The 23,534-nt window shown below is 39.6% G+C and overlaps 1 protein-coding gene across 5 annotated transcripts in view; it reads left to right on the top strand.

Annotated features, from left to right (window-relative positions):
* Positions 1–23,534, top strand: part of Golim4 (golgi integral membrane protein 4) — a 75,800-nt gene that overhangs the window by 37,794 nt on the left and 14,472 nt on the right. For 2 of the 5 annotated variants that reach the window (XM_046422948.2, XM_046422946.2), the window contains exons 2-11: positions 3,434–3,508; positions 4,773–4,822; positions 6,418–6,471; positions 8,396–8,546; positions 13,093–13,175; positions 13,678–13,761; positions 17,050–17,214; positions 19,339–19,668; positions 21,801–22,054; positions 22,521–22,603. In XM_046422948.2, the coding sequence (XP_046278904.1) occupies positions 3,434–3,508; positions 4,773–4,822; positions 6,418–6,471; positions 8,396–8,546; positions 13,093–13,175; positions 13,678–13,761; positions 17,050–17,214; positions 19,339–19,668; positions 21,801–22,054; positions 22,521–22,603 (1,329 nt within the window). The remainder of the gene's footprint in view (positions 1–3,433; positions 3,509–4,772; positions 4,823–6,417; positions 6,472–8,395; positions 8,547–13,092; positions 13,176–13,677; positions 13,762–17,049; positions 17,215–19,338; positions 19,669–21,800; positions 22,055–22,520; positions 22,604–23,534) is intronic. The other 3 variants (XM_046422947.2, XM_046422950.2, XM_046422949.2) reach the window with 3 other exon arrangements.

Genomic DNA, 23,534 nt, shown 5'->3' with positions numbered 1-23,534 from the left:
ATATTACATCAGGACTAGAAGCTGCTGCTGAAATAATGGCTTGGCCAGTTCTGAGCGAGACATTATTAATAGTGCAATTACCTCATGGTTTCTTCATATATTCTTCATTCCTGTTTACCACATCTTTTTTTTTCCTACCATATTTGCAAAAATCACATTTGTCTGGCCTTAGACCTTATAATTAGTGATGTGACTGTGTAGTCATGCATGTGTTTCAGATTTCCCAGGATCTTTGAATCCTTACCAGAGTGCCCAAACATGCCTCCATGGGGGGTGGGGGGGCATTGCACAGGCTTTATGTGAGTTATTTATGACAGTTTTTAAGTAAGTATCCTAGAGTCTCCTGGCTCTCCAGACACACTGCTGCTAATATGTTGAATGTGTAAATTCCCATTGAGAATGAGACTGTCAGAGACAGTTGTATGGTTCAACTTGATAAATGGGTCCTTTGGACCTAGGTTGCACATTATCTTTTTGACTGAATTCCAGGGAAGAGAATACAGACTGAAACACCATCTCCTACCTCTCTGCAGCACACTCCACCTGAATCCCCCGTGCTCCCTCTCTGCTTGATCCAATCTGGTGGACTCTATTCTCTTTGAGGATGAAATCACACTGATGAGTTGTCTGCTTCCTCAGTCAAAAATCGTCACTACCTGGTTCCCTGGAAACACACTTTGCTGCCTTATTTTACTAAGTAAATAACTTCACAAGATTTTAAATTCAGTTTTTTCTCTATCCTTAGCTTTCCATAATAATGTTTAACATTTAGAACCCGAGGTTGCTGGGGGTGGGTGATGAGCACCCCAGCCCTCACATATGCCTCTTGACTGTCCTGCTCTTTATCATCATCGCCATCATCATGGTATTGCTGTGCTGGGGCTGTTTCCCCCTTAATGGGTGACCTCCCATTCAGAAGCCCCTAGACTTGGGACCCATTGCTTCTGCTTCAGCTGTTTCAGCAAGATCTTGCCTGTTTTGTCCTTTAAAAATGAAGCACATGCTTGCTGAAGTCCAGTCTGTAATGTCACCTACTATACCCAGATTCCCTTTTCTTTCCTTTTTTCTTTCCAGAACTGGGACTAGAACTCAGGTCCTGGCACATACTAGGCAACTGCTCTAACACTGATCAACATCCCCAGTCCTTTTTTATTTATTTTGAGATAAGGTCTTGCTAAGTTGCCCGGGTTGGTCTTGAACTTCTGACATTCCTGCCTCGGCCTCCCAGTAGCTGGACTTACATGGGTGTGCCTCAGTGCTTGGCTTCAGATTCCCTTTTCACCTTCTTGCTTATGTTCCTACAGCTTTCTACCCAGACCATAAGACCTTTGGCCAGTGGATTAGGAGAGACGCAGTGTTTTTGCGCCCAGCTGGGCAGCTTAGGTGTTTCTGTAGCAGCCTATTCTTGTTTCTGTTGTATCATGATAGTATTTTAATTTAGTATTTAATTCCCCTTATGTTCCCTGTCGTGGAATGAGCGTACAGTTTAGGGCTTGGCTTACTGAACCTGTATAGTGTTAATCTTTATCCTTTGTCTGTTTATCCACCAAATCATTCAAGATGAGGATATTAGTAGCAATCCAGGAAATCTTTTGATTTCAACAGGCTTTTGGAATTGACCCAGGACCACACATATAAATGTTTGAAAAAAATGTGGTTTCCCAACACTGGAATTTTAGTCCAGGTAGGGACCCCATACATGTGGGGTTGTATTGAATCCCTTTGTAGTAATAATGAGGGAAAAGGATGTCTTGTGAATCAAATAGGCAGCCTGGTAAAGGACGGAAATGGGGCAGGGCTTATTTTGGTGATTGGCTGAGGATTCATGCCATCGGGGACTGCATCAGGCCAGTTTGTGTGGTCACAGGAGTCCCAGGTGTTTTGGCAGAGATGTTAGCAGGGGTGCTAGTAGGCACAGGGTCTGTGAGAGCTGCATGTGGAACCCCAGGAAAGGGAGGCTTATGTGGGACGACAGGACGAGATGCAGTGTGGGAGAAGGTGGAGGATCCAGGAGATGGTGGCTGTGGTGGAAAAAGAGTGGCAGTTGCTGGGAAATGGCAGCTGAGATCGAGGGAAAAGGGCAGGAGAATCCCTTTAGCAGCACAAGCGGAGAGTAGGGCTGGGGAGGCGAATTGCTGGGACCATGATGACTTTGGCAGCAGCCGGTAGCATTGGGGAAGTTGTGTGTATCATACCTGTCAGCTGGTGATTGATGGTGAAATCATGGAATGCCATGGAGCTCAGGTCTGGTAAAAGAATGGAATAACGGGTTTGGCCTCACATGCCAGGGAATGAGATCATGCTTACACAATGCTGAACAAACAGGATCCAAAGGGTACATCAGAAATGTAATCCATCCTCTCCCCATGTCCCCTCATTGCCTGTTCCAACCACTCAGGCGGCCAAGTTTTCTGTTCATGGGTGAAGCCTAAGACAGACTTAGCTGCTGCTTCTGCTTTTCTCAGATTCGAAAAAACAAAACATAACATTCAGTGGCTTATACCCACACAGTGTCCGTTTGGCAGTTTTTCTGTCTGGTCCCGTGTCATTAAAAACACTTGGTTCATTCAAAGTTGGGCTTTTCCCTCTCTTGCAGCTTCTGCTTCCTGCAGTCATGAAGCCTGCAGCAGGGAAGAGAGCTGGGTTCAGTTTCTCCCTGGTTCCCCCAACACACTGCCTGTGCTCACCGGCATCCCTGGCCTCTGCAGAGTAGATGGGTGGGCGGGGAGGACAGAGGGTCTTACAGAACTGACCTCTGTTGCCATTGACTTCTTTGGGCCTTGGCAGCTGATAGACCTGACTCATTCTTTTGTGGGCTCTTTTATGGGTTCTTTGGAGAGTCCCTCCCCACTCCAGCTCTATGCTTCTCTTACCTGTTTGCCTTGACTTAGGCCAGGGTGGGACTGCACCTTCTCTTTCACCCCAGTGGCGTGCTGCCAAGGTTTCCTGACAAGGTTGGTCCAGGCAGTCTCTGCTCAGATGAAGATCATGTTGGTTTTGTAGTACTGAGGAGAGATCTGGGTGGAAATATAGTGGCTAACACAGGTGAGAGCAGGAAATAAAAATGTGGGGACAGCTGATCTGCAGGTGGTGGTTGAGGGTAAGAAGGTGGACATTGTTGGCTAGAAAGAGATAGTGAACCTCACAGAGATAACCTGCATTTGAAGACAGGGGAAGAAACAGTTTCTGGCAAAGAAAGCAGATGTATCAGAGTATTTACTCTAGAAAAGGGGACACTGTCTGGGAGTCAGCCAATAATTATGTGTCTTAATATGTTTATCCCTTATCAAGAAAATAGAACGTATAATGCATTTGTTTTTATTATAATTGTGTAAGGGCCCTACACTGCGTTCTTCCTGTTTTGAACAGATGTCATTATTATTGTAGAATTTCTAATTCTTTGAAGAAAAACTTTTAACTCTTCTCTTTGCAGTTGTGTACGAACATAGATCAAGATTAGAGAAATCCTTGCAAAAGGAAAGACTTGAACATAAGAAAGCAAAGGAGGGTAAGTAAATTGTGCCATGTGTCTTCTGTACTTTTCGTACAATTTTAAAGCATCATGGGCTTGATTATGACTTTTATTTATTTATTTTTTGGCTGAAATATTTTTCAAATCAACTTGAAATCAGTGTTCTAGATAGAGAAAGAGATATGCTAAGCATTGTGCAGCTATTCCTGCTTGAGATTACATTTGGAATCTTTCGTTTTGTTTGTGCCACCTCAAGGTAGTTTATATATTGGTTATGTGTATTATTTCAGAAGTAAATGACTTTTTATCTGAATGTTACATAGATATATTACCAACACCTGGAACTTCTGTCCCAGATGGTGGGGGACAGCAAGCCTTATTCAGTAGATAACACTTTTGAGAGACATACAGATACCCATGTATAATACAATGAATCAATCACACTATCTGCTGTCTTTTGAATTAAATATTTCTTTTTTAATCCCTGAAACCCTTTATTGGCACAGCTGATTGGTTCAGTTTGAAAAAGTAGCGTTGTATGCAGGTTTTAGGCAATGCTGTTGATTTTTGTTAGGATTTTCCTATAATGCACAGCCCTCATCCAGCTCATGGCTTGAAGTTAAAGTACAGTCTTATTTTTAGTTATTCATGTTTTGTGATAAATTTTGAAAACAGAGTCAGTATTCTGTCTGAACCCTTGGTAGGGTAGAAAGGCGATCGGGGAGGTTTGAATTGGTTGGGAGCTTGGCTGACCTTTCAGTTGGGCCTATGTGAAGAACAGAAGTTAACATCATTACAGTGCTCTGAGAGGATTGAGTCTTCTTGTCTTCAAATGCAGAGTGATTTTATAGAGCCATCTAGTGGATAATAAAGTTTTCAGAGCACTAAAGATGGCTTGGATGGCTTGATTTCTCTTTTTAGGGCTTGAAGAATTTTAGTATGCCATCTAGAGGGTAGCCATAAATCACCCTTGTCTTCAGATGTGCAAGTATTTCCCCCCTCAATTTCAAAACAAATTAACCACAGAGAGATTCTAAGTGCACTTTTAATCAATTGGTTTTAATGTGAATTTTGTTGATGCAGGATTTACAACTACAAGGTAAGGAAGAAGACTGTAATGTTTTCTTCAAAATTTTCTAAAGCATTCAGAGGGTAGTATAAAGTATATAAATCATCAAGTAGATTGATTTAAACCTAAAACATTTTTGCAAGTCTGAGTGGTTTGCCTTTATTCTTCTAGATGTTTTACAGTTCCACAGTGAATGAGTTTATACTCTATTTTCTCCATTTTGTCTCCTAGATTTCCTTGTTTATAAATTAGAAGCACAAGAAACACTAAATAAAGGAAGGGTAAGTGTTTTTTGTTTGCTTGCTTTTGTTTTTTCTTCCCTTAATTTGTTTTCATGAAACTTGAAGGAAAGAGAAATACAATTGCAAAATATTTCATTCTGTTGATCACTAGGATTGTAGGATTGACAGAATTTTTTTTTTCTTTTACTATCCAAAAAACTCTAAGAGGACGTTCTTAAAATATGTTTTTTTTAAAATTTACCTTTACTTATCACATTATTGATGATAGTGGTAAACTGAGAATAGCTTCAATGTTTAACAATGCAGAGAAGATTATTTTTATTCACTCATTTATTTGTTTATTGGGTCTCTTGTTATAGGATGTCATGCTTTGCTTAGGTTTTGCAAGTGTAATCTAACACAAGACCTGGCCTAGAGTTGGCATTTAAACACAATTGTGCAATGAATAAAGGAAGGAAGGAATGATATTGGCATTTAAAAATATTGGTAAAGTCCAAATTTACTAGAGAAAAGCAAGTCATTCTCTTACTCCAAGAAAAATATACAAGCCTTAGTTGAATAAAACGCTAGTGTTTGGGGGTATTAAAACTGAGAAAAGTCAGTTCTTTGAATTGCCTAGGAGGCCTTCAGCTTTCAATTCTTACTTGATTTTAAAACCTTAGCCAAGACCATGTGCAATCTATTCTACATTTTGTAATGTGATTTTCTTTGTAAGTTAAAGTCATAAAGCAGTGAAATAAAATGATAAAGCAAAAATATAGCTTATTTTAGAAGCTGTGAGCATAAGAAAAAACATACTTAAAAATATACTTGTGTTGGTGATGGAGAAAAGCAGGGGTGTGTTGGGTATAGGTAAATCATAATAGTGAAGGGAGGGAACATTCCAGGTGTCTTTTGTATACTGACTAGATGTGGCTGCCCAGGATGGTGGCAGTGTGTGAGGCCCCTACATGCAGATGCTCCACTGGACCCCAGAGCTGCGCCCCTGAAACATGGACCTGAACATGCAGATGAGCCACAGGCTTAAGCTCAGGTTCTGGCCCTGACTCTACTGCTTAATGAAGCATTTGCCCTGGGCCTGGTCCTTGGCCTATCTTCATTTCCCATTCTGTGGTAAAATCCATCTATGTTGAGTTTCTTACCCACCAAAAATGAGAGAAGGAACGTATCTGTTCTCTTCCCTCCCTTAAGTCATGCTGAGCTTGTGATACCTGGGGTGCAGTTGACATGTTCCCTTTCCCCCCTTGCCTGCAGCACCCAGCGCAAGGTATTAGCCATGTGCAGTGATCATGTGTCTCACCAGTTCCTCCCTGTGTCTGGGCCTTGCTTGGTTCTTCAGACTATGAGAGGCAGAGCTCAATTATCTCTTTAAGGGCCCTGTCATCCTTTCATTTTATGATTCAGTGTCCCACATTTTCTTCTCTAAAATCTAGCAAACCTATGAGAATATGAAAATTTTATTTCTGCTATTAAATAGAGAGGTAGCCCTAGAGACATCCGGTTTCAAGCATAGAATACGTTTTATCTTATACATGTGAAATAAATGAAAATCTTTTATTAGGACCTTGAAGCTGTCTTTAGCAAGAGAACCAGATTAGTTTCCTTTTGTTGACTTTTTTTTTTCCAATTTACAGCAAGATTCCAATAGCAGATACAGTGCATTGAATGTCCAACATCAGATGTTGAAAGTGAGTAATTTAAAGTTGTTCTTCATGAATAAATGAAAGGATTAGTTAATATTTGGATCAATGATCTTTAAAGTGATTAAAGAAAGTTTACAGAGGGTTGGTTGTGTTATAGTATGTTAAAGCCATATTTAGTTAAAAATTACATATAGTTGTAGTATCCCAACATACTATTCACGAAGAACATGTTTGATGTATCACCTGATTTCTTTTACAACAGGCTCTTTGGTCCCCTCATTTCCTATTTTGCTGGGTTTTTTAAAATATTTTTTTAGTTGTAGATGGACACAACCTTTATTTTATTTATTTATTTTTACGAGGTGTTGAGGATTGAACCCAGTGCCTCACGCATGTGAGGTAAGCACTGTACCACTGAGCCACAACTCCAGTCCTATTTTGCTGTTTTTATTGTTAAAATTGTTTATTTAATTTCTCAGTCATTTTCCTCAGGCATTTTCTTTTATCTAAGACAGACTGGAGACTGTAGAACTCTTAAAATGCTTCCTTTGTGTTACCAATATTTAATAAATGTACTTTTACCTACCACAGGAACATAGTTTACTATTTAAACATTTTCCTTCCTTGGTCCTCGGGTAAAATTCATTACTGTGGATCAGGAAGACCAAAGGAAAAAACTCATTGTTTCTGTCAAGCTAGAAGAGATGAGCATCACGTCATTCCACAGGGCGTGGGCAAATCCTGCCATCCACTCCGTCCCGCCAGCTCTTTGTTTTGTGTTTTCTTTTCCCCATATCAGTAGGGCACAGGCTTTTTATTGAAACCAGAACCTTTCCCATTGTCATGAGTGTAGTACACAACTTAAAGTTGACTGTCATTTCACAATAATCATTTGGAGGCTGTGGCATTTAACTGAACTATGATTTCATATTGGGTTATAATAAAAATAAGGTAAATAGAAATCAATTCTATTGACTTATTACCTCCTGAAAAAGGAAAAGAGTCTGATTTGTTTATTTTTTCTCTTTATTAAACTGATTTACTTGAAAGGCTGAAAACCAAAGAAGAGAAATTTGGCCCTGTGTATCTATGGGTTCTGCATCCATGTATTTAACCAGCCTGCATGTTTCTGGAATATTTGGGGAAAATTGAATCTGTAATGAACACATACAACTGTTGGCCTTAGCATTATTCCCTTAGCAATATAATAGTGATTTAAATAGCATTTACCTTGTATTAAGTATATAATAAGCAATCTAGAGATGATTTAAAATATGGGTTGGGGGAGCTCTGCAGAGGTTATACACAAATACTGTGCTATTAAGAGACTTGAGTGTCTGTGGCTTTTGCCATCCAAGGGGTGTCCTGGACCCAATCCTCCATGAATACTGAGGGAGAATTGGGTGTTGCTGGGAAATTAACAGATTGAAAAGAAGAAAGTTATAATATTTGTGGAGGGTAATTAGCTTTATTTCATTTCCACAGTAATTTGAGCCCCTCAGACTTTCTCTAAATCCTTCTCTTTTCCATCTTTCATGCTAACTTCTTGTTGTTCCCAATGATGCTAAAAACTAAGGGAAAAATTATTTTTGGCCTTGATCTAAACTATTCATTTGAAATGTGGGGGAAATGGGGGATTGCTGCACAAAGGAACACCAAGCTGAGGAAAACAAAGCCAATGTCTGCATTTCTTCCTACTTCATCCAAGAAAAAGTCAGGCAATGGGTTGTTATGCTAGGTGTGGTGGTGCATGCCTGTAACTCCAGGGACTGGGGAGGATCACAAGTTCAAGACCAGCCTGGGCAATGTAGCAAGACCCTGTCTTAAAAAGGGAAGGGGATGTATCTCCATCGCGTTCAGGTGTCCCAGGTTCAGTCCCCAGTACCACGATAAAAAAAAGAAAGAAAAGAAAAAAGGGTGTTATATGATTTAGAGAATGTATATCTCTGCTCAAGTTTTTGTCTTGCAGAGTCAACATGAGGAGCTGAAGAAACAGCACAGTGACTTGGAAGAGGAACATCGTAAACAAGGAGAAGACTTCAGTAGAACATTCAATGACCACAAGCAGAAATACTTGCAACTTCAGGAAGAAAAGGAACAAGAACTTTCTAAGCTAAAAGGTATTTTGAAAATCAAATTAGCCAGATGATATGTACATAAGAGTCATGTGAATGTTTCTGTAGAATAATACATTTTCATCTTGTTTGTTTTTGTGTGGTGATTGATTTCCATGTATCTTGTGTGCCTTTACCAGCTACTTGCTTCTTTGTAACTTTTCGTATTTATCTTAATGGATTTGTATAGGGAAGCAAAATAAATGACTCAGCCTATTCTATTCTATTTCAATGGGGCATATGGCCAATTTGGGCAAGACAGTTCTCTGAATGTGTGTTTTGAAACATTTAGCATCTTAGATTCCCTACCTGCTACATGTCTTCTGTGTTCCTTAGTTACTGTCATGATCAAAAATTGTTCCATACAGTTCCAAAACTCCCCAGGGTTTGCAGGGAGACCTCTGGTTGACAACTGAGAGGAGCTACAAAAAATTCAGTCTCTAGTTGCAGACTGCTGTGAACCTGGGCTTTTTCAAAGACTAATGTGATAATGGGCAAGTTGTGTTATCACCAAAGACTTCATTGTCCTTATCTGTTAAATAAGGATGACCATAAATGTATACACCTGGTAGGGTATGGTGTGAGCAGGTAGAATAGTGATCAGCAGACAGCGCATTCACTTCACTAACACCAGGGGCAGATGTTTTCATAGTAATAGGGAACAAAAGGCATTACTTCTTTGAGTATGAATGAGTTCAGGAAACAAGTGCATTCTGCAGTCCAATGCATTAGCGCTAAGTAAGTTTGGAGTGTGAATAGTGGTTTTAAAAGATACTTGGTACATGCAAAACCAGTTGTGAAATCTGAATAAGGCTATAATCTTTTGTACTATGCAAACAAGTGGTATGGTTTAGATGAAGTATCCCCCAAAAGCTCATGTGTGAGAAGTAGGCCACATTTACTAAGATTCATGGAGGAAAGCTGGGTGATGGGCACATATGGCCTCTCTATACTTTTATTTTGTCTATAAATATCCCTCCCTCCCCCCCCCCAAAAAAAAAAGAACAAGCTATAACAAAAGCCCTGTAGAAATAGGTAAGCTATGACTGAGGCAATCGTAGGAAGGGTTAAGGTGGTCTTGCTAGTTGGGCCAGTGTTAGCAGGTGGTACCCAAGACAGTGAAGGTGTCCTTGGCATGTCTATCATAGTGGGGAGGTGGTGAGGATTTATTGGATACGGAAAACAAGAAAGACTAAACACTGGAAGCATTCACAAAAGGTGGCATAAAGGAAGAGAAAACCAGAGGATTCTAGTGTCTGGGAAAGTCACAGCTTTGTGTGGAGGGGCAAGAGATATTAGCTTGTGGATACACTATTTAGTGTTTGCTAACTTATGTAAATTCATTAAAATATATGGATAATACGTAGATCCAATAAGAAATGAGAAATAAAATTTTCTAGAGGCCTGATTTATACTTCAGTACATTCAACTTCAGCAATAACCCTGAAAGACAGGTTTTTTTAGGTCTTTTTACCCCTTACTCTTAAAATTCTTTTTAGTTATACTTGACAGTCTACTTTGACATATTTATACAAACATGGAGTATATCTTATTCTAATTAGGATCCCTGTCTTGTGGATGTACATGATGTGGAGATTCACTGTGGTATAGTAATATATGTTCATAGGAAAATCATGTCAGATTCATTTCCTTTTTGCCACCTTTTGTGAATGCTTCCAGTGTTTAGTCTTTCTTGTTTAACCACCTTAACCCTTTCCTATTCCCAACCCCTCCCTTCCCTTCATTCCCCTTTGTCTAAACTACTGAATTTCTTAACTTTATTGTTTTAGTTGTGCTTTTTGTCACTATGACCAAAATACCTGTCAAGAACAATTTTAGAAGAGAAAAAGTCTATTTGGGGTCATGATTTCAGAGGTCTCAATATGTAGACAGCTGACTCCACTGCTCTGGGCCTGAGGAGAGGAAGGACATCATGGCAGAAGAATGTGGTGGAGGATAGTGGCTTAGGACATGACACCAGGAAGTGGAGAGACTGAGAGAGCTTTCCTCACCATGGACAAAATATAAACCCCAAAGGCATGTATCCCCAGTAACCCACCTCCTCTACCCACACCCTGCCTTCCTACCATCTCTACCCAGTTAGTTCCTATCAGTGGATTAATGCACTGGTTAGGTTATGCCTTTCATAACCTAGTCATTTTACCTCTCAACTCTCTTGCATTGTCTCACACATGAGCTTTTGGGGGACACTTCATCTAAACCATACTACTTACACAGAGCAGAAAGCAGAACCGAGGAAAATAGTAGGACACATAGGTGGGTTCTGAGAACTGAGTCTCATAATCTGATCTGAACTTCCTGGCACCCAGGACAAAAGGGGAAATACAGTAAGTATTGGGGGTTCAGTCATCAGAAAGAGAACATACCGGTGAGTTAGGAGAACAAAGACAGCAGTACTTCTGATACCAATTTTAAAAGAAACTTTTCTGGAGACCTGAAACAACTGAGTGTGGACAGTGACTTTGACACTTTCACAGACAGTGTTCACACTAGCACCTTTGTTTGATTATGACTCTTGACAAAACCACAGGACAGTAAGTTAAAGCACCTTGTGATCAGTGCAGGTCAGTGGTGGCCAACTAAGTTGTGGAGTCCAAGCAGTCTCCGGTAGTTGGATGTGATACAAGGAGAGAACTTGGGACTCCTAGCAAGGTGAGCCCATAGCACAAAGCTAAGATAATCACCCTTCATTATCATCATTCTGATCGCCAGCACGGAACCAAGTGAACCTCTTCATGTGGATGATCTCATTTAACATAACAGCCACTTAGGTGTGTTTGTTGCTCAGCCTCATTCAACAAATGAAGAAGTAGAGGCCTGCTCTAGTTAAACAGCTAGCTTAGGGGAGCCCAGCAAAGGCCCAGGGGCCACCACCATTAAGTTTATAGCCTGAAATTTCTTCAAACACTAGCACAGTTTTGGTATTTCAAATGTGTGTTGTGTTAGACTGAAGGCCACCATCCGATGGCACACATCATAGAGTCCTCTTAGATTGCCAGTGGTATCCAGTTTTTACTCTTGAGAAAATCCATTTTTACATGTAGGTGTGCTACCCAGTTACTAGCCACAATTCCCACCTGATTCCTGATCTCTCCCCCAAACCCAATCACAAATCCAATGTCCAGGGATCAGGAAGGGTCTATAAGGGAGTAAAAATGGCAAGAGCTTTATGAGAGCTGGTGATTAATACTTTCCTTCCGTACTAAGCATACATGGTGAGTTAGAGCCTTGGCTGAAGGAGATGGCTATTATTTAGGGACAGTTTGCCCCAGGACAGTCCAGGTTCATACCTGCTGTCCCAACTAGGTGATCATAGAACCCACTTTACATCTCCAAAGCATCTCTCATTGGAAAATGATTATATAGCCACTATACTAACACTCAGTTTCTGCACAGTGTTTTGAACATGAGAATTGGTCCAGTGTTGCTGGATTTTGTCAGAATCAGTTTCTTTATTTTGAAATGGTGGCGATGTGAGAAATACTATAAAGGCCAGCATTTCAGGGGTCAGATGATATTTGTGGCTTGAATTTGGCTCAGCAACTGTCAGTTCTTAATCTGCAATGCCCAGATACAGGAAGTGATGAAAATCCACCAAGGTGATAAAAGAGATGGATCTAGAATCTTTAAGTGGAAAGTTTTCCCTGAACAGTAGTGCTTGGGAGAAGAGGACTTCATTCTGACTGCTACAGTCTTACATTGTTGCTCTGAAAACAAACAAACAAACAAAAATAACTGTCATATAGCTATTAGAAGTTGAGCCTGGATTAATTAAGAATTCAATGGTAAGAAAAAGAAAACATCTAGTTTTTTCACAGATAAATAGGATTTCTCTTTGTTTGTCTGTAATTTTGTGAGCTGCCTTTGTAATTGAAGTACCTTTAGAGGACTATGCAAATTACACCGTGAGAAATAGAGTCTGTACTTGCTGATAACTTTAATTTGTGAAAACACTCAAATCTGAGACCATTCCTGCCCTTTACATTTTATTCCTAAGGGCTTGCTTATTAACATAAATATTTCATTTTTAATTCATGTTTAGTTAAAAATTTTTTAAATTTTCATCTATAACACATAGCTTGTGTAAAAGTAAACCACTGAGCCAGGTCCAGAGAAATCCCCGTTGTATCCCAATATCATGTCGTTTTTGTTGATTTGGATTGTTATCCTATCAAAGTTCAAAGCAAATCCTAAAAATAAGTTATATAAGGCCAGACATGGTGTTATATGCCTGTAATCTCAGCCACTTGGGAGGCTGAAGCAGGAGAATCATAATTTTGAAGCTAGCCTCCACAATTTTAGTGGGACTTTGTCTCAAAAATAAAAAGAATATAAATGGCTGGAGATGTAGCTTAGTGGTATATCACCCCTGGGTTCAGTTTCCAGTACTGGGGCAGTGTGTGTGTGTGTGTGTGTGTGTGTGTATAGGGGGTGGAGGGAAGATAGAGGCTTCAGATTTAATAAAATCAAAAACCTGAGAATTTCAAGGCTTTATGTGTGTGTGGTTTTTCTTTTCTTTTTTCTAAAATAGAAACTGTGTACCATTTGAGAGAAGAGAATAGACAATTAAGGAAAGCTCACCAAGACATACATACACAGCTTCAAGATGTCAAGGTAAAATTTAACCAGACATTTGCCTTTTGGGTGTTTGCCTGCCATACTGTGTAGAATGACTTTAAAAGTCATCCCCTAATTGACCTGCTTTACAAATCCAGACTGTGACTGTGGGCTTTGCATAACTGGAATGTACCTGATACGTTCACCCTTTAGTATTGTAAGCTAAAGGTGGTCCGAAAATTGAAATATTTTCATTAATACTGAAATTATTCTTTTGTCAGATGGTTGCATATTAACAAGATTTTTATTGGCAAAGTCTTAAAAATAAAGAGATATTTGCTGCTTTGGTTTTGATTTCATTGTAAATGGTTATAGTTGGGTAGCACATTTGAGATTTTGGAATACCACAAAAAATCATAGTCTTCTCTCTCCAATAATTTTTAAACGAAACAATTGCTGCCACAACAAAAAAACAAGCAGGTAACATTGGGGTGGTCATACCAAAGAAGAACTTGTCTTATAATATAAAGTTCAATGTGTAAAATTCTCTTTTGTATAGCAACAGCATAAGAATTTACTCTCCGAGCATGAACAACTTGTAGTGACTTTGGAAGACCACAAGAGTGCACTAGCTGCTGCACAGGTTAGAAGGGTAGCAGCCTCTGTGGGTTCTTTTTACAGTCTGCTTAATATTTCTGAATTCCTTTATGCATGTGGACTCTGACAAGCCAGTGAGTTACTTAGGACAGAGCTATCCTAATCCTGAGCACAGTGCATGCTTTTAAAATTCACTCCAGAGAATATTAAATAAATTCTTGATGATTTTTTTTTTGCACTGGTGACATGGTGCATCTGACTATTTCTACTTCTACCAGATCCTACATGCAATTATCTAATATTTATTTAAGTCACAGATTTTTGTCCTGTACATATGGCCTTTCACAACTAATCTTATCTGTGTCAACTCTTGGCATAGAATCTGTAGGATTTTATGATGCTAGCCACCTAAATAAATCATTGTCAGACTTTCTTCTATCCCTTCCTCATTCCAGCCTGCACACACTCCTTTTGGGACAAGGCTTATGTGGTATTGGTCAAAGTACAGAAAAGCAGAAGGGTCAATAGAGAAGGAAAAACAAGAGTCATAATCTCCATTTGTTCAAAGCCTGGAACAACTCCTGGTACAGGCAGGCAGGCCCTCGGCATATATTTACTAAATGAACAAGAACAAATACAATTGTTGCAGAGCTTATTAAAGTGCTGCTGTGTGGAGTGCTTCTGGTAGAAGCAAAGAAACAGGAATGGCTTGTTTAGTCACTGTGTTCAGCCAGGTCTTCACTTTTCTTCCAGTTGAAGGAGTCACAAGAAAAGGGCAAAAGGAAACCACCTATCTCGGCTTATCAAGAGGCTGTGCATTATTTTTGTCTTTATAAAATTTTTAAGCAGTATACTATAGTAGACCCTGACCCAGCTCAGAGGCTGTAGCTTCTATCTTTTGTTTTTTAAAAGATGGTCATTAACTGGTTATCTCTACTAAACTGTTGCTGTGTGGTAATTTTTAACATGTATGTAAATATAAATTGACTTTAGAGGAGATTATTTCTTTCCAAGCCTTCTTTGTAAACTTTTATCAAGTGTTATTTTATGTGAAGCAGTTCTTTATACTGTAAAATGTGGCAAACAGATTTGAACACTGTGTGTAAAATATTAGACTAAGCCACAATCTGAAAATCTATGCAAATATAAGTGAAACGGTTGATTTAATAGCCAAAAACAAATTCTATAATATATACACTGTCCGTATTAACTTTGTATTTTTTGTAAGAGAAGCAATATTTTATGTGTAGTTGTCTATTTTCCTTTGTTGGGAGGGTGCTCCAAGTTTTTCCTATTCTTTTTTAAATAGTTATATAACTAGGTACAATAGTTAAATTAAAGCCATATGTCTTAGTTTGAGCTGTTGCCATGAAACACCATAGACTGTGGCTTATAAACAACATAAATTTATTTCTCATAGTTCTGGAGGCTGGAAGTCCTAGGTGAGGATGCCAGCATGATCAGTTCTTATGAAGTCATCTTCCAGGTTGTAGACACTTGACTTCTCTGTGCATCCTCACAAAGCAGAAAGAGACAGAAAAAGCTATCAGAAACCCTATCATAGGCACTGATCCAATGGTGAGGGCTCTGTCCTCATGACCTAATTGCCTTCCAAAATCCCCACCTTCTGATACCCTCACATGTGGGGTTAGGATTTCAGTATGTGCATTTTGGAAAGATACAAAGAATCAGTCCATAACCATGTTAGAACTTTCCTCAAATCTCTTCAGAGTGGGGCAGAAATATACTGTTTCAGACATGTGCATTTCTCATGTAAATCATCTTAGGAGATTCTGTCTTGATAACTTGATTTTAAAGTATAGTTAAGAATTTTAGGGGCTCCGGATGTGGCCTCTCCTGGCATGCGTGAGGCACTAGGTTCTAGGTTCGATCCTCAGCACCACATAAAAGAAAACAAAGATATGTGTTCAACTAAAACTAAAAAATATTAAAAAAAGAATTTTATTTATTCTTCATAATCTAGTGAGGCATATAACATTTTATAACTAAAAAACTGAGGCCAAAAGGGAAGCCAAGTGGCTGACCCAAGATTAGTGACCAGGAGTCAGACTTGAAGCTCAGGTCTTCCTGGTATTGAAGTGAGACCCCCAACCCCCATCAGCCCCTTCAAATCATCATTTCTAGGGTGAGACCCCAGGGATTTCCACCGGCCAGGTAGTGGTGCACTGCTATACAGATTTTATGATGGTGCTCCTTTGACATAGATTTAGCAAGCTAACTTCTTTACTTTTAAGTTTTCAAAAAAGCAGAAAGACACCTCTTCCTAGGGGAAGAAAACTGTGGGTAGTGTGTGCAGGGTTGTGGCCACAGAGGCCTGGCTGGCCATGGCTCCATGTATCTGCTCTGCACTCTCCAATGAGGGAAGCAGCCTTGCCTGGGGATTTTGTTTAAGATTTCTGTGTTCTTTGTATGTGTTTATGTCAGTGCGTGTTTACACACACAGCATTTCTGCTTGCATGATAACAAAGTGGATATATATGATGAGTTATATATACACAGTGTCTGTTGATTTATTTTCTACCTTTCCAGCTCCTAGTATTAAAAACATTACAAACACACGCACATGTATCCCCCCAACAATTCCCACAGCATAAATCACACAGATTCTCCTATATGAGTGTATTCCAGTTCTATCCTATAGCTGCATCACTACCTTTGTCACTTTGAAAGAAAAGGACGTTCAGAATTGAGGAACAAAAATCCAGCTCTATTTCTTGCCTATTTCTCTCTGCTTTCAAAAACAAAACAAACAAACAAAAACAGAACACAGCATCAGAAGTGTTTTAGCAAGGCAGGAACCCTGTTTGAGCCCAAACTAACTAGCAACTTGGGTAGTGAGAGAAGCTTGCTTGAACAATTATGTTACACACACATATACATGCATATATTTCTTTTCACTGAAAAATGTTACTCATACCATATTGGTAAAAGATATCTGCACCTGTATTTGTATAACTGTCGATTTTTAATAGATGTTTGAATGTGATAAAACTTGGATTGCATAGCTGTCTTACTTTTCATAATTATAGAGGAAAGTTATTTACAGAAGTTCTCTCTTTGTTTCATGTAGCATAAAACTAACATTTGTCTTGAATACTTTTTCTGTTTCCTTTAACTCTAATTTGCATGTGCTCAAAAATGGTTAAGCATGTCTAAGGAAGAATAGTAATGCATGAAAATAATCCACATATTTGTATTTAGGTATAATATTTTTGTCTAGTCCTCCAGTGAACCTAAATGCTCATCTATGATTGATATTTTTTTCCCTCCTCAAATTGTGCAATTTACATTCAATTGTGCAATTTATATGCAGACTCAAGTTGCAGAATATAAGCAACTGAAAGATACTCTGAATAGGATCCCAAGCTTTCGAAATCCTGACATAGCAGAGCCGCAGAATGCTACCCTTACCCAGGTGGCACGTTCTCCACGAGGTTACAATGCAGCAAGGGAGCAGCCAACCAGAGAGCCACAAGAGGTGAGAGGCAAAACTGGTGATAACTAGATCACTTTCCTTGTCAGGCTGTCACGGGGTGAACCACTCTCAATATTGCCCACTACAGAGAAGTGTTCAGAGAAGTTTTAGTGTATATCAGAATCCTCCATAGGGATTATTAAAGCTCAGACTGCTGAGCCTCAGCCCCACAGTTTCCTTAACTTACAAATTGAGTTATTTTGGGGTGAGGCCTGAGGATTTGCATTTCTAATTCAGATTCAGCTGGTCTGGAGAGAAGTTTGAGAGCTGTTATTGTAGTGTTTTCTGGAAAAGATTTTCCTGGCTTTGTCTTTTTCATGTGGATTTGTCTTAAAGGAATTGTAGTGTCTGAGTTTTTCAAGGTCAGTGGATATTTTTCCCTCTTTAAGATAGTGTGAGAAGGTCAAATGATCATGAGGATATTATGTGACAGCCCACCCAGGTATTAAAGTTAATATATTTGACTTTAGTGCAGTACTGGGTCCATACAAAGCTGGTCAAAATTTGCATTAAAACACTGCCTGGTGTATGAGTGCTAGTCCCATAATGCACTTTATTCTTATTTTTCATGAAAATTAAACCTGGATTAAGAATATTTCATAAGGGGAACATCAAAAGTATTGTCCTCTTTATCATTAATTCTTACATAGTTGTTTTTCAATCATGTATTTAATGAAAAATGAGAAATATTGTTATCTTCCCCCTGACAAAGTTATTTTCAACAATAAATGTTTGAGAAGACCTTCCTGCTTGTGGAAATAATGGAGTTGATGTGACTGGTTAACAGGCAGGCTCAGTGTCCTCATGATTCTCGTTCTCTCTCCCTGGACCCTATGTTAGCTGCTAACTTAAGAGAGTGTGGCCAGATCACTGGCCTGGCATTTGATTCTGTTCTTTCCTAGTGTGATTCTGTTCTAGTTTACTGGATTCATCTTCTGATGCTTCAGAGTTTTAGTTTGTCCATCTGTGCATTGGAGATGGTAGTTATTTGCTCTAACCTCCTTCACAGGGATATTGCAAAGATAAATGACAGGTATTTCAGAGAACTTAGAGCCCTTGAGAGAAGTATTTGCAATAAAGCCAGGGCAGTGTTATGTCAAACTTTCCAGATAGTTGAGGGCCTTGGTAAAATGTACACCTATGAAAGTTGCCTAAGAAAGGGTTTTTCTCTCCTGTGTGTTATTTATGTAGCCCAGCTTCTCAAGCTTGGTAATTATATCTCTGCTTGTCTGTGAATAGTGTTTTCACAATTATTTCAATTTGAGAGAGTAATCTCACTTGAAGAAGTTATTTATTTCCTGATGAAAAAGATTGAGGGTAAAGGGCATGACATACTCTGCTATCAATGCTGTATCACTTTCCCCACAGCTTCCTGTAACTCGGATCACATAGAGATGTCTGAAAGTTAAAGTAAAAACTGATTTGAACCAATCAGTGAGAAGTATTCTTAAAAAAAAAAAAGATTTATTTTTATTTCTTTCTATTCTGATTTTTCTATGTTGACAATACAAAATATGTACAAAAGACCCTTTGTGGTTACAATTTTTTTAAATGCATTAAAAATATTAAGAATATTTTATTGTATCTTGTTTAACAGGCATTTTTAAAACAACAGAGATATCCATTAGTAATGGTGATCTCTTTTAATTACCAGTAAACCAAACTAATAAAAAATAAACCCAATTCCTCTTCATTTGCATCTTTATTCTTCTCTTTTCAAGTAATTAATTGCAAATTAAATTTACATTGAAAAAATTGTGCAAACATTTCATCACTTCAAGTTCAAGGTTTTTTCCTTTTTTATTCTGAGGGAAAGTAGGAGAGTTAGGTTGCTTTTTTGGGAAAGGTTTACTTCTGAGATGTGGCTACTTAGAGGATTCACTGCCCTGGTTATTGACTATATTCTTTTGAGATGAAAGTTTGCCCGTATTCTCTCCATTTTATAGGTGAAATTATACAGTGGAATTTAAGTAGCTCCATTGCTCCTATCTTTTTAAGTCAGGAGACTATGTATATTTTTCAAGACTCCAGAATTTTTCTTATGTTGTACCTCCAAGGACATGCTAATGAATGATATCACTGCTTTTGAAAAGGACGAGCAACATTTCCTATGGTTTGCTTGCCTAGGTGTCTCGATACAGCAATGTATGGCAGAAACATGAAGCAATGCCGAGAAGAACAGAAGACGCAAAACCTTATTTTCCCACCCAGAAAGAGGCACATTTTCAGACTGTGGCCCAGCCTAACCAACAAGTGGTACCCCCAGAGCCAGAGGCACATCAGGTGGAAGAGGAGCACAGAAAAGCCCTGGAAGAGGAGGAGATGGAGCAGGTTGGGCAGGCAGAACGTCTGGAGGAAGAACATGATCCCTCACCAGAGGAGCAGGACCGAGAGTGGAAAGAACAGCAGGAACGAAATCAGGCTGCCAACCTCCTGGAGGGGCACGCTCAGGCTGAGGTGTGTGGTCACCCACCCACGTCCACTGGGATGGGGAACAAAAATAAAGTGGATCTTAAGGCTTTTTTTTTTTTAAAAAAAGGGCCAGACTGGGGCTGTAGCTCAGTGGCAGAGCACTTGCCTAGCATGCCTAAGGCACTGGGTATGATCCTCAGCAACACATAAAAATAAATAAAATAAAGGCATTCTGCCCATCTACAAGTACAGAAAGAATTTTTAAAAAATATATATGTATAAAAAAAGAAAAATCTCTACAAAAATAGGTGATTTCACTAACCATCATGTGTACATATTTAAGTTGTCTTGTAATATTAATAGCACAGCTCTTACCTAGCTCAGAAAGATGGCTGGTGACAGGAGCAGTTGATGCTGGTGTGTAGATGTGTCCTTGTTGTCAGTGGTGCAAGTAAGAGACTCATCCTCACATTATCGACAGGGTGGATACGGGACCACCTGATGGACACTTTCCCAAGATGGGGTCAAGTCCTGTCTTGAGCAGCTTGAGGCAGACAAAGGCTTCATTTTTCTGTGATCCATAGTCCCCCTCCTTCTGTTTAGTTTCGCCAGTTGGTGAGTTGGCTTTTGCCTGTTCTCTGTCAAGGATGAATCAAAAAGCTTCTGTGACAAGCTGCTTTAACACTTAGGGACAGTGCACTAGGTGAGTGTGTTGAACAAGTTTTTGCTGAGACCCTGCTTCCTGCCCACACTCTTCTACATAAGTACACTTTTCCCTTTCTTAATAAAACAGCCATTATTGTAAGTAAAACTTTAAAAGAACTTGAAATCTATCCACACTGAGGGCAACTAGGTACCTTTCTTCTGCTAGCTCTACACTGATATCCAGCCACAGGGCCTCTGGCCTTTACCTGGATGTAATTACCTGTGTATTCTTTTGTTTTCGTTTTGTACCAGGGATTGAAGGCTGGGGCTCTTAACCACTGAGCCACATCCCAAGCCCTTTTTATTTTTATTTTGAAACAGGGCCTTGCCAGGTTGCTGGGCTGGGTTTGAACTCGTGATCCTCCTGCCTCAGCCTCCCAAGCCTCTGTGATAGTGGTCACCGTTGTACCCAGCTGATCACCTGTTTATAACTCTGAAGCTTCAGGCTGAAACTTGAGGCTTCCTGAGGCTTCAGACTGGGTAGGTGTGGCAGCCTTTGTAAGTGCCACCTTAGCCTGAGAAGCTCTGCCACTTTATGCCCTTCCGTAAGAGTTCTCCACTTGGTTCAGTTCCCCTCCATACTTTGCTTTCTTTCTGTAGCAGAGATTTTGTTTTTATGTTAGTCAAGGAGGGGAGGGGAAGATGAGGAAAAACTTGATGGAAGTGGAGTTTTAAATATTGCTGAATCTGCCAGGTGCAGTTGCATGTGCCTGTAATACAACCAGCTGGGGAGGCTGAAGCAGGAGGATCAAGAGTTTAAAGCCAGCCTTAGCAACTTAGAGAGTCCCTAAGCAACTCAGTAAGACTCTGTCTCTAAATAAAATATTTAAAAAGGCTGGAGATGTGGCTCAGTAGCTAAGCATCCCTGGGTTTAATCCCTGGTACCAAAAGAAAAAAAAAAATTGCTGGATCTGATTTTTCTTTAATCAGACAATACTGTCTCTTCACCTATTCTTAGTTTCTTTGAAGGAACTCAGTTCCTGCTTTTTCACAGTAATCTGGAATTTGACATTATTATTTTGGCTGTGCTTAGCCTGTGATGGGCATATACATTGCTGAAGTTAGTATCCCTAGATCTTTTAACTCTTCATGGAGAAACCCTTAGCTTCACATATTGCCCAATTAGTGTGAGGTTACCACGTGCCTGCTTGCGTCAGAGCCTTGTAAATACAAATTTAATTATGGTCCAAAACTGATTTCTTGTGTTGTGCCCTGTGCTCCATTTGATCAGGGAGCATATTGAAAGTCTGCCTTAGTGCCAGCAAATTGGGAAGAACAGTCACTAGACAAAGCCAAGGGCAATTCAGAGATAGCAGGAAAATAGGAGTTTCTGGGCTTTATTTATAATCACAGTTCATGTGACAAATAGGTTAATAAACCAGCCTGTCTCCTGAGTTTGTCATGGGAACAAAGGGAGAGAAACCCCTGGGGAGCCGAGCCCTCTTGTTCAGCATCAACTGTCTTTGCCCCAGGTATACCCTTCAGCCAAGCCGGGCACCAGGGCCCGGTCCCCATATGAGGAGCAGTTGGAACAGCAGAGATTGGCGGCAAGGAGGGATGAGGAGGCCCAGCGGCTGCGAGAACACCAGGAAGCTTTGCACCAGCAGAGGCTGCAGGGACACTTGTTACGGCAGCAGCAGCAGCAGCAGCTTCTGGCCCAGGAGATGGCCCAGCAGAGGCAAGACCAGCAGGAGGAAGACCAGCAGCGGCGCCAGGAGCAGCTACGGTAGCCTGCCCCTTCTCTCGATGGGCATAGAAGCCCCTCTCCCACTGCAAGCAGTTTTGTGTATTTGTGATCCAGGAACAGGAGGGGCTCATGTTGCTCATGCAGTCCAGGAAGAGCTGAGAATTGAGAATTAAAGGGCAAATCTTTAATTTTAAAAATAATCAGGTTTTCTTTTTTTCTTCTCTAAAGCGATAGAGTAAGTCTCAAAGTAGCTTAGAAGACTTTGTGCTAACCTTTTAATTTTATCATTGAACGGTGCTTTACCTTTTTAATGTATCTGTTGGAAGCATATCTAGAACTTTCATCATACTTTATCATGTACCTAAAAGTTAAAAAAAAGAATTTATGGCTTTTTAAAAGATGTTGAGAAATCTTGTTTATTACTACCTTAAAAGATAAATGACTTGTGTCAAACTGTGCCACTTAATTTGTATCTCTGAATATATAATGTTTGTGTCCCGGGCAGGCAGCAAGCTCATTATAATGCTATGGATAATGATATCGTTCAGGGAGCAGAGGACCAGGGAATCCAGGAAGAGGAAGGAGGTGGTAAGACTTCTCAGATGATGAATGTTTTAATAACATTACCTGGTTATATCAAACAGTATCAGTGAGCCAGTGTTCCCTAACATCAACAAGCCAAATGCATACTTGAGTGAGGTCAAAGAAGTCATGCCTCTGTTGTCACTTCTTGAGTCTTAATCCTTGCCATAGTGCTCCATAGTTGTCCTGAGTTTGATCTGCAGTACCACAAAAAGAAAAGAGAACTGGTCAAGATAATCTCTCTTGTCTCCACTATTCTCCCCATCATTTAAGCTTCTTGCATATCAAATAGTTATTTCTGACAAATTATCACAGGATTATTATGCTTTGAGAAATTCTACATTTTCTCCTGACCTTGGAAGTCTTTACATCATTGCCTTAAAACTTTTTCAGATTAAATCAGCAATGGCTTTCTCTCATGATAAGCGCCTAGTCATGCATTCCTTGCTGTGATGATAGAATTGGAAGGCAACTCTCCTTTTCTAGAGAGAGTCTAAAGTAAGATGACAACACCTCCCTCAACAGCTTGTTGTGAAGTTGGTTGCCCTGAGAGTGAAGAGCCTATTCCCTTTTGTCCCCTGTGGTGACTTTGAGCTTTTTGTTTCTGTTATCAGTAAAACTGTTGAGCAACAGTTTTTCCCCTTCTTTATTTAATTAACCCCTTTATGAACTTGTAGCCTAATAGTGAGCTACTCTTTGTCTTTATATTAAATTAAATGCTCTCCATACTCTTAAACCTTTCCTCTTGTATCTGACTTTAAAAAAGTGATTCGCTCTTCTCCTGTGTGCTCTTAAAATTCTCTTCATCTAAGTATTTTTTAAAAAACTTTCCAGTTTTATGTGTGAGCATAACCGTGTGATGGCCTGTATTGTTGTGGTATCCTTGTTGCCATAGTAGCATCCATGACAGGCTCTGTTTGTTTTTGAATTACACAAT

The sequence above is a fragment of the Marmota monax genome, unplaced genomic scaffold (genome assembly GCF_021218885.2).
Source record: "Marmota monax isolate L192 unplaced genomic scaffold, Marmota_monax_Labrador192_F-V1.1 WCK01_AAM20220418_F8-fsc00110, whole genome shotgun sequence".
In the NCBI taxonomy this organism is placed as follows: domain Eukaryota; kingdom Metazoa; phylum Chordata; class Mammalia; order Rodentia; family Sciuridae; genus Marmota; species Marmota monax.
The sequence above is the reverse complement of the archived record's forward strand: the minus strand, read 5'-3'. Positions and strand labels throughout refer to the sequence as shown.